The sequence below is a fragment of the Talpa europaea genome, assembly GCF_964194135.1.
Source record: "Talpa europaea genome assembly, chromosome: 11".
Taxonomy (NCBI): Eukaryota; Metazoa; Chordata; class Mammalia; order Eulipotyphla; family Talpidae; genus Talpa; species Talpa europaea.
Genome location: NC_140078.1, coordinates 73,333,532 through 73,347,145, shown reverse-complemented (window position 1 = coordinate 73,347,145; position 13,614 = coordinate 73,333,532). Strand labels below are relative to the sequence as shown.

Genomic DNA, 13,614 nt, shown 5'->3' with positions numbered 1-13,614 from the left:
AATACAATTATTTTCTTTTAGAGGACTTATTTCTATAACACCAAATAGCTTGTACATGAATAGTAACTAAGAAATATCAATGATGGTTGTGTGGGTTTGCATTAAGATCTGTCATAGGCAAGGGGAATGGAATAGATGGAGTATAATAAATTGTCCTCATGTAACTGCTGCACAGACAGAAATTCTTTCAAATGTGGTTTAAGCACAGTAAAGATTAGTTACTGAAAACAAATAAAAGGAAAATCTATTTCTCTCCCCAGCCTTGGTCAGTCAGGGAGGGTTGTACTTTCTCCTGTGCCCACCTTAACAGCAGCCTCAGTCTACCTTGTTTTACTACCTGCAAATCTGCATTTTCACTCTGTTGTTTCTGTTCATTTTTTAATGTTTCCTGAGACAGCTCCAGCTATGCTAAATTACTTGCTTGTGCTATCAAGTTATCTCCAAAGGAAACAACTGTTATTTTTTGTTATAAACTTGTATACATTTAAAAGTTTATCCTAATCCTAATTTTACCACCTTTATCTTTCATTTTGTAGAATGACAAGTTTTTTCCAGAAACACATATGTGGCATTCAACAAAACACCCCTGGTGTTAAAAGTAGTTTATTTTAAAACAATTTCCTGGAAACGTTTTATTAAAAATGTGTTTCTTGGTATTTTCAGCTAATATTTACATCTTGCTTACTGTGTGTGAGATAATCTAAGTGCTTATGAAAGATTGCTCATTTTATCCTCCTAATGCTATCTTATGAATCTGGTATTATTCTTATTTTATGGATAAGAGAACTGAAGAATAGAGAGATTAAGGAACTAGCCCCAGGGTTGGTTACTAGGTGCACAGGTATTCTGCTTCTGTAGACTGTGCTCCCAAGTACTGTGCTACATTACGTCCTGTGCTATTTTATTATGACTTTCTTGTATAGGTCAAATAGGTGATTTACAGAAAATTAAAACCTTGTCAGCAATAAAAACACAAGTGAAAGAGTTGCACTAAACTCATAAGGACATCAGCTTCATTTACTCAGAAGCTGGGAAAGATGCCAAATTAAAACTCTTCTAAAATTGTTAAGATAGTTTTGTATAAGTGTTCATTTTATTTATTTATGGTTTTAAATTTCTTCCTAGACATATCACACCTGAAAAATTTTATGTGGAAGCTTGTGATGATGGAGCAGATGACGTCCTCATCATCGACCGTGTGTCCACAGAAGTTACCCTCTCAGGTATTTTATAGCCATATTTAGAAATGTCTGAGAAAGATTTTATACCTAGCTTGTAATAATTAAAGTACTCAGAGTGTGAATATGTCAGTGTGTGAATCTGAGTGTCTTCCTATAAAATGTAGGAAAGGTATGACTAAATTGCCATTTATTTGGTTATCCTGCTAAGAACCATTGTAGTTTTCCTTTGACCAGATGGAATTAGAACTCTGTTTCAGTTTGATAATTTTGCATTTTCTATGTCTGTTGCTTGTTAGCTGCTGATTGATTTTAACCAATATTAGTACTCTTCTCCCAAATTTTAATCACTTCTTTATATCATATTGATACAGCCTAGTGTATTATAAAAGCTCTATATTTTTAATGACTTTTGACTGTTCAGTGACTTTTTGTTGTAGGTAGGGATTGCACTCATTTGAGTGGGCAAAGCTAGTTATGAGTAATTTGCATATAACGACAATCCCAAGAAGTAGACACATGAAGAAATATTTTGACCTGAAGCCAACGAGGATGAAGGGCAGACTTGCTCAGTTTCTCTTTCAGTTTCTTTTTTCCACTGGGAATGTAAACCATTGCCAGGGAAAGAGGGTTTTTTTTTTCCCTTCCATGTAAAAATAACATGTTCTTAAAATTATTGTAATTTTATTGCAATTGAACTCATTAATATAATTTATAGCTCTATCAGTAGTACATTTAAGTTTAGCAAATGATCTTTCTCTGAACTTTGCACTACTGGTATTACCATTTTTCATATTAGTTAATTGTGGCATGGCATTACTCAGTAAATCAAGTTATTAAGAGAAGCAAGTGAATTTTATACCTTAGTCAGAATCACTTTATTTATAATAACAGGACTGTCTTTAGAAACAGGACTCTGTTCACAGCAGTGTTTCAAAGTGGGTGTCAGGGTATTAAACTGTGACTGAAATAAAACTCATGTCTCCATGCATGAATTTGGGAAACTTTGAAATAAATAGGGGAATAGCTTTATTTTACTTAGACCTTCATAGAGCCTTTACTTTGCTATGAGTCATGACTCGGAGAAGACATGGAGGTAATATGAATGCAGCCCAGTAAGCTTCTTTTAACTGGGAGACGCTACCTCTTTGCTTTTTCGTGGATTCCTTGAACTAGAAGTTCTCCAAAATATATTTTGTGAAGCAGACTGGTTTAAAATTGTGAAATGAGACCTGTGATCTATAAATATTCTTTTATTTTTTATTAGGAAGGACAGTATTAATAAAATCAGAGTTAATGATGATGCCTCTGTACTTATATAAATTACTTTTTTTTTAAAAAAGATTTATTTATGCATTCAAGAGCTGGGGTACAGGCCAGAGGTGTGGTGGGTGAGAGGATTCACCAGAAACAGAGCAGGGAGCAGAACAGGCAGACTAAAATACGCTGCTGACGGGAGCAGCGGACAAGGCAGGAGAGGTCTGCTGCGCCATGTGGGTTTCTCCCTGGCCCGCCGGGGATCGAACTCTCGTGTTGCAGAGGCTGTGGATTGCTTCATAGTGCGGTGCTTAACCCCTTGCGCCACCAGGGAGGCCCTATATGATTACTTTTGAGACCTGAGGAAGATGCTTTTCTTTCCTCCTTCCTCTCTTGGAAGGAAAACCTCCATTTCCCACATTCTTTAGCCTTGGATAGGCAAGCCTTTTTTTGCATTCCATTAATTGCATCTTGTGATTGATATCTTGTGTCAATCTCCATTTCCATTCACTTTCAAATTCTCTTAAAGGAATAGAGACTTTGTTTCTGGCAAGAGGTTGAATAAGTTTGAAAATTTACACTAGAAATAACCACACCTTATTTGATGAGGATGTTGAAGCATGTTACATTTTGACAGTGTGTTCTGGACAGCCTTACTATAACATGGACATTTTTATTTTAGATTTTGTCTAAATGGAGATCTAATACTAATGAAGGAATATTGCTTTCTAAGAACAAATTGTGTGTTTTTAGTTGCAGTAGCTATTAAAACCAAACTAAATTTACCTTTCTATTGGTGAGCGTTTTCTTTTTCTTATTTTATTTTAAAGTCAAGAAAGATATTCCTCCTTCAGCTGTCACAAGACCAATATTTGGTATATTGGGCACGATTCATCTGGTGGCAGGTAAGAAGAAATAAACTAAGATTGGCAAAGAAGGTAATTAAATTGACACTTTTATAGTGTTACATGAAAAGGCACACCTCATATCATGCTTTAGGCAATAAATGTATACTTTAGGTATTTGTCATTATTTTATGAAAGTATAAAATACCCCAAATGCCAAGAAGCTAAATTCATTAGCCCAAGGTTCTATTAAAAGAGTTTTATTTTTGGTTTTATTTCAAGTAGAGTTGAACTCTCCAGTGGTGTAGTTTTCATAAATTCTAAGAGTATTTAGATAAAAATTTTAATGCATTGGTGGAAGGAGTATTTTATTCCATGCCTTTTAGAGGACCAAAAACTGGGTCTTTATATAAGACAGTCTCATTCTGCTAGCCTTTAGAATTTAAACAATAAAGATTGGTTCTTTTGGCTTTAGAGGTACCTTACTTACATTTATATATGTTTGGCTTTACTTTATGCAGGTAATTATCTAATTGTCATTACCAAAAAGACAAAAGTAGGTGAATTTTTCAATCATGTAATCTGGAAAGCAACAGATTTTGATGTCCTTTCTTATAAGAAGACAATGTTGCATTTAACTGATATTCAGGTAAGAACTGTAAGAATTTGCTAATTGCAAACCTAAAGAGGACTATGAGGGTGGTGGGAAGAGAGGAAATACAAAGAATGTTTGGTGGATTTCATTTTAGTCTCTTTAGGCAACCCATAGAGTATGGCTGTGCTACATTTATTCCTAGCTATAAAATGTATTTTTAAAAAGTCCTTCATATGTTTTATTGCTCCTGGTTTTGATCTGTTTTGTTTTTTTTAGTAACTCAGTTCTTAAAGTTATGGAATATTTATAGAAAAAGGACAAACAGAAAATGCCCATATATAATCAATACTGACTTAATTCCATATTCTTTTTGTAAAGAAATAAAATAATAAATACCTTTAAAATCTACTCATCCATTTCATTTCCTCTTTCCCCAGAGAAAAAGTTTTCTTTTACCACATATCAATATAGGTTGTGTATATATTTGTGTGTGTGTATTTTCAAACAATCCTCTTGCAAGGTTTTATGTGACTATGTTTTAGTTACCATGGTTAGTTAATACCAGTCCCCCAACAACGTGGTGTAAATTTCAGTTACTATGGTATATTAACTAAAGAAATAGCCCACTGAAGATCAAAGTGCAAAGAAACAAAAACTGACAGCTGTAGACATGAAATTAGAATTGAAAAGATGGAGTATAGCTGAACATGGGAGTCCCGACATGTTCACCCTTAAGGTACCCTGCCAGAGGTCTTGGTGAAGGTGAATTTATTGACATTAATGATGAAGTGTTTGTGTTGGAAAGGTAGAAGATGTCCCAGTGAAAATGATGTGAGCTATAAACTCCACATTAAAAAAACACTTGGAGATATTTCACGACTTTGAAAGTGCAAAGGATGAAGTGTTAGGAGGAGGTCTAGGCTTAGAAAACTGTGGCAATTAGCCAAGGTGTGGAAAAGATATTCTGTATCATAAAGTATTTAAGAAGACAGCACTGTTCAAGCACTCTTGATAAATTTTTTATAAGAAATACAATTTATTCCTCAGTGATTCTCATATTTTGCACTGTACTAAATTATACTGCACTAAATAAATATTTTACCATTTTTTCCATTTCCCTGTACACCTAAAACTTATAGTGGAATTTTTAATGTTTTGGCAAAATTTTTAAAGATCCTATAACCATCATTATTTCTGCCATTGATTAATGATGGTTTAAGATTATAAAGATAAATTGGTCATTTTTACAGTTCCACCATACCACAAAAAGTAAGAACTACCTTTATTAATATTCACATAATATATATGTATTTTTATTTGAAGTGTTTTTTAAAACTTAGATGTATGGCATTGTCTTGTTCTAGTTTTTGAAATTTCTTCTAACATCAATTTTATGTTTAGAGATTTATACCTATTGAGTGTTGCTTTTATAAATTAATTGTATTTACAGTGTTTGCTGTAAAAATATTTTTATATAATTCTCCAAGATCACAAAAATGTTTGTTTCTAAAAGAAAACTTACTATTTTTAAACATGTAACTTACCAGTGATAAATATTCTTTATTTTTCTTAATGGCTAAATAAAACTGTAGGAATGCTTTTTTATACTTTAGTTTAAACTTTAGATTTTCTTTTTTTACTTATAAGTGTATTTATTCTCTCTGAGACATGATATTTTAAGAGTAAAAATAACTATTTATTTAATTTCCTGGTAATATTTACTTGAACAATTTTCTCTTGATTGCTGTACTTGTTGTCAGGCCATGTAACTAATTTTAGCATTGCTCACTACATATGCTTTGCTTGTACCTTTTTTTTTTAAAACGTGTCTGAGTCCAAATTAAAAATTTTATGGTATGTAGAATTATAACATGAAGGTTACTAACATTACCAATTATTTTTTGAAAGGAAAAACATGTTGAATTTGGTATTTAGTGGGAAAGCTAGCAAAATAATGATTAAAATAAAGATAAATTTAACTCTTCCTGGACTTTTTAATCTTTGTGATTTTTTTTTTTTTTAATTCCACTTTACTTCCCATTCAGCCCAAGCCAGTAAAATTTCTTGAGAATGAGGATGACATTATGCTTGTCATTTATTCTTTGTGTTACTGGGCCCTTTATGAATTTAAAATTGTTTTTTATTTGTCAAATGAGGATAATTATGCCAACCTAGCTGAGCAGTTGTGAAGATGAAAGAAAATTTATGTAAAGTATCTGGCACACAGTAGGTCATAACCTAGGATGATAATGTATTATTATAACTCTTCTGACCTTTTGAGTATAAGTTTTGAAGGTTACCAAAGGGAAGGAGTTTTGCCTTTCATTAATATTGTTTACTCAGCATCTTAATGTGTGTCAGGAACTGTCCTAGGTTCTGGGAAAATGGTGGGTTTCCCCAGCCCAGGCCAAGTCCTTGTGACTGTTGTATGTAACTGGACTTGATAGGTTTTTTTTTTTTTTTCATGCTGACAGATTCCTTTTCGGGTATGAGATACTGATTTTATTTTCTCCCCTTCATTTACAGTTACAAGATAACAAAACTTTCCTGGCGATGATAAATCATGTCTTGAGTATGGATGGCTTTTACTTTTCAACAACATATGATTTGACTCATACTTTACAGCGACTGTCCAACACTAGTCCAGAATTCCAAGAAATGAGTCTTTTAGAAAGGGTAAGCTTAATCTTCAGTTATTTTTATTTATTTTCCTTATTTTATTTTCAAAGGGCTGTTCTTTGCTTTACCCATCAAAGTATATATTGAATTTTCTCAATCCTGGCTGAAATTTGACTTAACAAGGGCAATTTATTAAAACAAAACTGCTATTGAATTAGAGTGACTTTGAAAATACACTTTGTTTCAAACATCCACCACAATCCCAAATTCAGGGCCAACAGAATCTCTGTATGTTTCACAGGTGGGATTGCAAACAGCTTGTGAAGGTATTAGAAAAGCCGTCTAAAGTGCATGTATTTAAGGTAATTTCCTAGCTCTGAGTGTTTGCAGTGTCACCAGTTATCAGCATTAGCAACATAATAATGCTTATAAAATTATTGTTCTAACAGGTGATGTTTTTCTGCAGTGAACTAATTTATAGTTTCTGAAGCTAGAAAAGTAACAGTTGATTTAAGAACTTGAAAAATACCTTTTTGTTTAAGGTGGGTGTTTTATCTTTAAGATTAGTGTTTCCTTAAACTAGGCCTCAAATGGTATCAGCTTAAAATCGCTGCTTTTTAAGAATACTGCTTGACTTGATTAAGAAATCTTAGATGTGTCTGGGGAGCATTTAAAAGGTTGCTTTCAGTTACCTTTTAATAACTTGTATTTCATTTATGAATTTACTAGTAATTGACCATTTTTGAATTATAAGAATGATAATTTCATCATGTTCAGCCTAAGTCAGTATTTTTAGTTGTCTGGGTCTTTTAAGATTTTATAATGTAATATAGTAAAATTATATGCAAGCTTAGATATAAGTTTAAATGTAAGCTAAGCAATCAAGAAATTCGGCTTTTAACTATAAGACTCTTGCTTATAAAAGCAGTTGCTATATTCTCCTTTTGTTTATCAAATATCCCTCTCTCAAATTCCTGCTATGTATCAGCAACTGCACTAGCCACTGGGGACACAGAATGCAAAGACTGCCTTGTGGGAATCTGCAGTCTTCTGAGGAAGCAGAAATTCAAGCAATCACAAAATAAGGGAACACTGTTGCTATCATGGGGATATGAACCAAAGTGGGTGTTGAGGTATCCTGGAAGAAGGTGGAGCGCTCTCTCTCTGTGGGGGGAGTGATGGGTGTCTTTGCTACGGGTGCTAACATTTGAGACTTGTTATGTAGGCCTTACTGGTCAGATGACAAGAGGAGAGGGGGAGGTTCCAGGCGGAAGCAGTGGCAATATTAGACTAAATTGAAGAAGCTGCTATCTTATTTATTGGGATAGGAAGGGAGGTTTTTGTCAACTAATTAAGTGTCAGTTAAAATTAATAAAGGGATTCATAAAATGAGAAAACCAACCATATATACTGTAAACATTTTACCTTAAAATGTAAAATTTTACATTGGTCATTTTTTTTTATGTAGGACCATATATTTTTTAATGTAGGACCATAAGTTTTTCTTTGGTTTTGATTTTTCTGATATCTAATTGTCTTTCCTGTGTAAATTACATTGATAATGCTTTTCAGTTTGAGGCTCTTTAAAGATTTTGACACTTGCAGAGCAATCTCTTTGCAGAATTCTCTGGATTCTCATTGTTTCCCTATTCTTTTATACTTGCCACTCTTATTCCTAACTCAACAGCAGTTTTATTTTAATAACTTGTATTTCATAAAGTGAAATTTCAAATCATTTAACTTTATAGAAACAGTAGGTTGTTTTAAAGTCATATTTCGTTGATTTATAAAATATTTATTTAAAATATGTATTGGTAATAGTAATGACAAGTACAGCTGGCACAAGCAAGCTGGGAGCACACACCTAAATCTGGGGAAATGTACCCTTCAACTAGTTATGACTAAATGCACAACCTACACCCTGTGACTTTCAGCTTCGGAGGGCAAGGATGAGGAAGTGTCCTGTTGGTGTATTTTTTTTTTATATGCATGTACATTTTTTTTTTATTTTTATATTCCCCATACAATTGCAACCCCCTGATCCATTGGTGTATTTTATAGAAAGAATTGTTTTATAAAAAGAATTGGTTACTGCGTTGTTGAGGGAGTTTCTTCTATAGTTTATAGCTTGAAAGCCAGAGGTGAGATCAGAGTTCAATAGGGGCTGCCAACTCCCACAACTGGTTAGACTAGACTGCAAAGATTTGTTTCTCTAGGTAACAGAGCTGTTGAAGTAGTTCTAGAAGAAAGGAGATATGTCAAGTTAGAGAACTCTGCTGACAGCATGTAGAGGAATTGGTGGGAAGGTCAAAGCCAAGATTTGAAGGCAAGAAAGCTATTTTAGTAGTTAGGTTAGGGTCACGTGTTGGCCAGTGGTGGTGGAAGTAGACATAGAAGAGAGGATGGATTTTTTTTTTCCCAAATATTCCAACTTTCATTTTATTCAAGAAATGCTTATCTCATTTTTTATGCATCATAGTTCTGCTCTAAAAACTTTATACATGTGATTATGCTCAATGTCCATAGCATTGGAGGAACTTCTACTCCATTAAGCTACTCTTTCACTATTATATAGACACTTATGTTGCTATACAATCATTTTTTATACTTAGCTAAAATCTGCTTCTTTATTATTTCTACCCTTTTGGCCTTTGACCTGATGTCTACCACACAGAATAACACTAAATATTCAAGAGAGGATGGATTTGAAAGGAGATTTAGAATGTGATGGTTGACTAAATTAAGAGAAAGAAGTACTCTGAGGGGTTTGCAGGTTTCTATCAGGGCCAATCCATTAACTTGAGGCAACGAGATAGGAATACTTAGAGGACAGATTTGAAGGGAAGGGGAGTTCTGAGTTCTGCTTGGATTATGTCAAAGAGCTGTTTGTGGCCACCTGGTGGAAACATTGATCTGGTTTTCTTTCTGTAGAAACTCAAGTTGGTGGAAAATATTAATCTTAGAACTTCTCTCTCAGGCAGATCAGCGGTTTGTATGGAATGGTCATCTTCTCAGAGAACTTGCTGCACAGCCAGAGGTAATATACACTAAATAAAACTTGCTAAATTGTTACAGTCCAAGTGTTGATTGAATCCATATTATAAAATGACTAATCACCAGAGATTTTAGTAAATAGTTTTATAACTTATGAACTTGGATTAGGTCTACCTTTCATAAAATTCTAGGTTAAAGAAGTCTGTTTTACTCTGATCTTCCTACAGAAGACTTAAGTAAAGTAAAATAACTTAAGCAAAAGTAATTTTTGCTTGCTTTGTATAAGAGAGAGAATGGGTCCTGGCGGAGGAATAATGAGACCTGAGGACCTAAAGTAGAGAGCTCTGCATTTGTTTTCCTGTGGAAACATGATTCCTTTCAGTCACTTAGGAGAGATGTGCACACATGTTGCCTTCCCCTGTCCTTTGCTTATACAAAAGAGGTATAAACAAAGACACCCAGCTAGGGAATGCATTTAGGTAAATAGATTTGCCTTACAGGTTTGCTTTAGCAAATAGATAGGGCAAATAAATTGCTTTATTTCCTCACATTTGCTTTGATTTTACTTTTGTTCCAGTAGCAAACAGTTTGCATGGGTATATCTTTTTCCCTGAGGAAGTGAAGTTTTTGTAGGCAAAGAGCAACTTCATGGAGTTTCATTAATGTTCCAAAATGTGTGAATATGCAAACCCAAATGATTGTAACACACACTTAAAATTTGTAATTGAAAAGACAGTGTTACATCAGAGGACTTTAAAATTAAAAGTCACTCACAAGCTTACTACTACCTTATTCCCTAAGCGTAAATATTTTTTATATAGTGCTTTTTATTTATTTTTAAAGTTTACTTATGCCTGAATATAACATATCTCTTCATTTCAGGTCCATAGGTTTGCACTTCCAGTGTTACATGGCTGTATCCTTAAATTGTATTCCTCTTTAGTTTTCTAACAGGCTTTATTCTAATATAAGGCAGATTTTGCAACAGTCTCAAATATAGCATGAGAAGAATATTTTAGAATTAGTAGAAACTGCTTTTGATAACAAAATCAAACCTATTAACATAAAATCTTATGATACTGATTATAAATGATTTTTTTCTTGAAAGAATGAGTTCATCAGTCTACATTATTCTCTCTGTTCAAGCGTTCTGGGGTTGATGGTTCTGGGTGGAAGTCAGTACAAATGCAGAATGCATAATGATTAATTGTAAATTCATTTTAAAAACCTATCTTTATCATAAACATCACAATAAAAATGGAGATGTAAAGTGAGCTGGCTATTAAAGTATAAGCAAAGTGTGCTGATGCATGCCTAAGGATAATCGAAACTATGCCCTGCAAGAACTGGGGTGATCTGCCTGTCGAGTGCCCTTAAGATGCATATTAACACAACAGTCCGTGATTTGTCTGTTATGTTAATATGATTTCCTTAAATTATTATACTTGTTATACTTAAAGGAAAACAGAAAAGTAACAGAAGAGCCATTTTCCACAGTTATAGAGAAATAAAAATAAGAAATCTCAAGATAAAAGCTTTTACTTAATTGATTTTTCCTTTTTGATTCCCCCTCCTTCCCTTTCCAAGCTTTCCAAGGTTGGACCTCTCTGGTGGTCTAAGGGTTAAGTCTCAGCGTTATCACACTGTCACTGCTAAGGTATGAGTTCAATCCCTGGCCAGGGAGCTGGCCCACATGGTGCAGCTGACCTCTTCTGTTTTGCCCACTACTCTCCTCAGCAGTATATTTCAGTAAATCTGCCTGTTCTCCTCCCCACTCTGTCTCTGGTGAATCTTCTGAATCCTCCTTGCCCCCTGTACTTCTGGCCTACACCTCAGTTCTTCTTAGTAAAAATTAAAAAAAATAAAAACAACAAATGTGTTTAGTTAATACTTTTAGGTATTTGGGCCATTTTTCCCCAAAAAATGAGATTGTGAATGAATAATAATGAGTTTATAGAACAGTTTTGAGATTATAGAACAGTTTTCCTACATGACTTTAGAAACAGTTTTGTATTTAGCCAAACATCACTAGTCAAGCATCACTGGCAGAGTGAACTCTGAACCCCACAAATTCCATCAGCAGAAGAATGAGGTGTCTTGTGCTCTGGTCCTTACAGATTGTACTCAACATTGAAGAGGAGGTATCTGCTTCATGCAGTGTAAGGATGAATCTTAGGCTCTTATATACATTATAATTCCTTCTGTGCAAAAAAGGTAAAAAATTATTCATACTAAATAATTTATTGTTTAGAAACTAGAAGGACAAGCAGGGAAGTGATGAGCAGTTACCTCTTGGAGGACAGTTAGGGAACTGTAAGAAGAGTGAGTACTCTGGGTGCTTCAAAGGAGGAATTTGTGTGTGTTTAATATTTATTATCGAATATATTTAACAAAATTTGCCATTTTAACCATTAAGTGTACAATTTAGTTACAACTTAATTACATTCACAATATTATGCAAACTATTCAAAATGTTTCCATCACCCCATTCAGAAACTACCTGTTAAGAAAGAATTCCCCATACATGGGCATTTTTGTAAATATTTATATATAATATGTTCTTTTCTGATACTGTATACATAATAAAAACCTTATTTTAATGTAAGAGGTTTGTCAACTCCAAAGACTTCATTAACCCTTTATTCTGGCAGTGAATGGTAGTGAGTTATATGATGTATACTGTTAACCAGTAGTTAGGGAGATAGCTGGATATTAAGAATAGCTTTTGTAGATAACACTATTTATATTCAGGTTTTCCTGTTTGAAGGAAAAAGTGGAGTTAAAATGTCTGTTTCTAGATCATTTTTATTTGATAGTTTAATCTATAAATCTTCATACGCTTATCAACTGTTAAGACTAATACTGTAGTTATGTAATTATGCAATTTTTTTTTTAAACTGTAGTCTATATGTTTTTTCCTTTTTTCACATTTCTTAGTTGAGGTTGATCTATTTTAAATTATTATGTTTTTTTGTTTGAAGTCAGTGTTTTGGTGATATGATTAATAATTATTTACTTTTAGAAAGTGGTTGAAAATATAAGGGAAAATAATATGACTAAGTAATAATATCATTATTACTTAAGTAGAAACACCATGATGAACCACTCAAAATAATATGATTAAATAAATAATATGATTATTACTTAAGTAGAAACACCATGATGAAGCACTTAAGTATAATATTAGTCTATATCACTAGGGTTACTAACTTAACAAAATTTCACAGTTGAGTAATAAAGATTTGCTTGTTCTTTGTCCTTTTTTTTCTTTTAAAGATGGAGTCATTCATTCTAGGGTAAATAGACACTTCAAATTTAATCTAGACCTAATACATATGATTTCTGTATATTTTTCTTAATGTACTTAAGTTATTACTATGCACTCATGTTCTATTAATGGAAAATACTTTGATTGGATTCTCATCTCGAGGAGGAGTTGTTTCAGAGCTGGTGTACGCTATTATGTAAGAGGTGAGATTAATTTTGTTAGCCTGATTGGAGTACTGGATTATATCACTAACATTTTGTCTAACCATGACATGAATTTAAACTTCTGCATTTAGTTTTCATTATCATTTGATAGCCTTGTTAAGTATTTCCTGCATTAATATAGTATTAGACATGTCTTCTGTTCTTTTCTCTGGCTACTATAGTTACACTGCAGATGTCAACAGGACATCCTACTCTGCTGCTTACTGCTTTAAAAACTGATTTTTTTGCTGGATTTCTAAAAGCGGAGCTAAACTCAGTATCATTTTCAGTATAATGTAAACTTATATCAGAAAGTATTTTCTTTTATTGCTCTTGATTTCTTGGGATTCATAAAGCTAGAATTTGACTTTATGTCTTCAAAGTTTAAATTTATATTTTGAGCACTAATTCTCTTGATTCTATACTATCAGCATGCTAATTTGCTCAACTAAACTATAAAATATGTATTAAAACTTATTTGTCATAATGAAAAGTGTAATTTTTTTAATAATCAGAAGCCGTGCTGTGGGCCATTTGATAAGTCCTAGATATTTTGGCCCAGGAAGTTGTAATGGTTATGCGGCTAATCTTCCTCAGACAGATGATGTAGTAGAAGAAGAAAGACATAAGTATGACCTGGCCAAGAACCCATGAC

The 13,614-nt window shown here is 33.2% G+C and overlaps 1 protein-coding gene across 2 annotated transcripts in view; it reads left to right on the top strand.

Moving 5' to 3' along the window:
• SACM1L (SAC1 like phosphatidylinositide phosphatase) overlaps positions 1-13,614 on the top strand; it is a gene marked incomplete at both ends in the record, with an annotated part of 39,172 nt that overhangs the window by 6,160 nt on the left and 19,398 nt on the right. The window contains 7 exons of one of the 2 annotated variants that reach the window (XM_084248388.1): positions 1,126-1,223; positions 3,266-3,340; positions 3,802-3,929; positions 6,402-6,551; positions 9,472-9,531; positions 10,371-10,404; positions 12,858-12,959. In XM_084248388.1, the coding sequence (XP_084104514.1) occupies positions 1,126-1,223; positions 3,266-3,340; positions 3,802-3,929; positions 6,402-6,551; positions 9,472-9,531; positions 10,371-10,404; positions 12,858-12,959 (647 nt within the window). Of the gene's footprint in view, positions 1-1,125; positions 1,224-3,265; positions 3,341-3,801; positions 3,930-6,401; positions 6,552-9,471; positions 9,532-10,370; positions 10,405-12,857; positions 12,960-13,614 lie in introns of those variants that run through there. The other variant, XM_084248389.1, reaches the window with a different exon arrangement.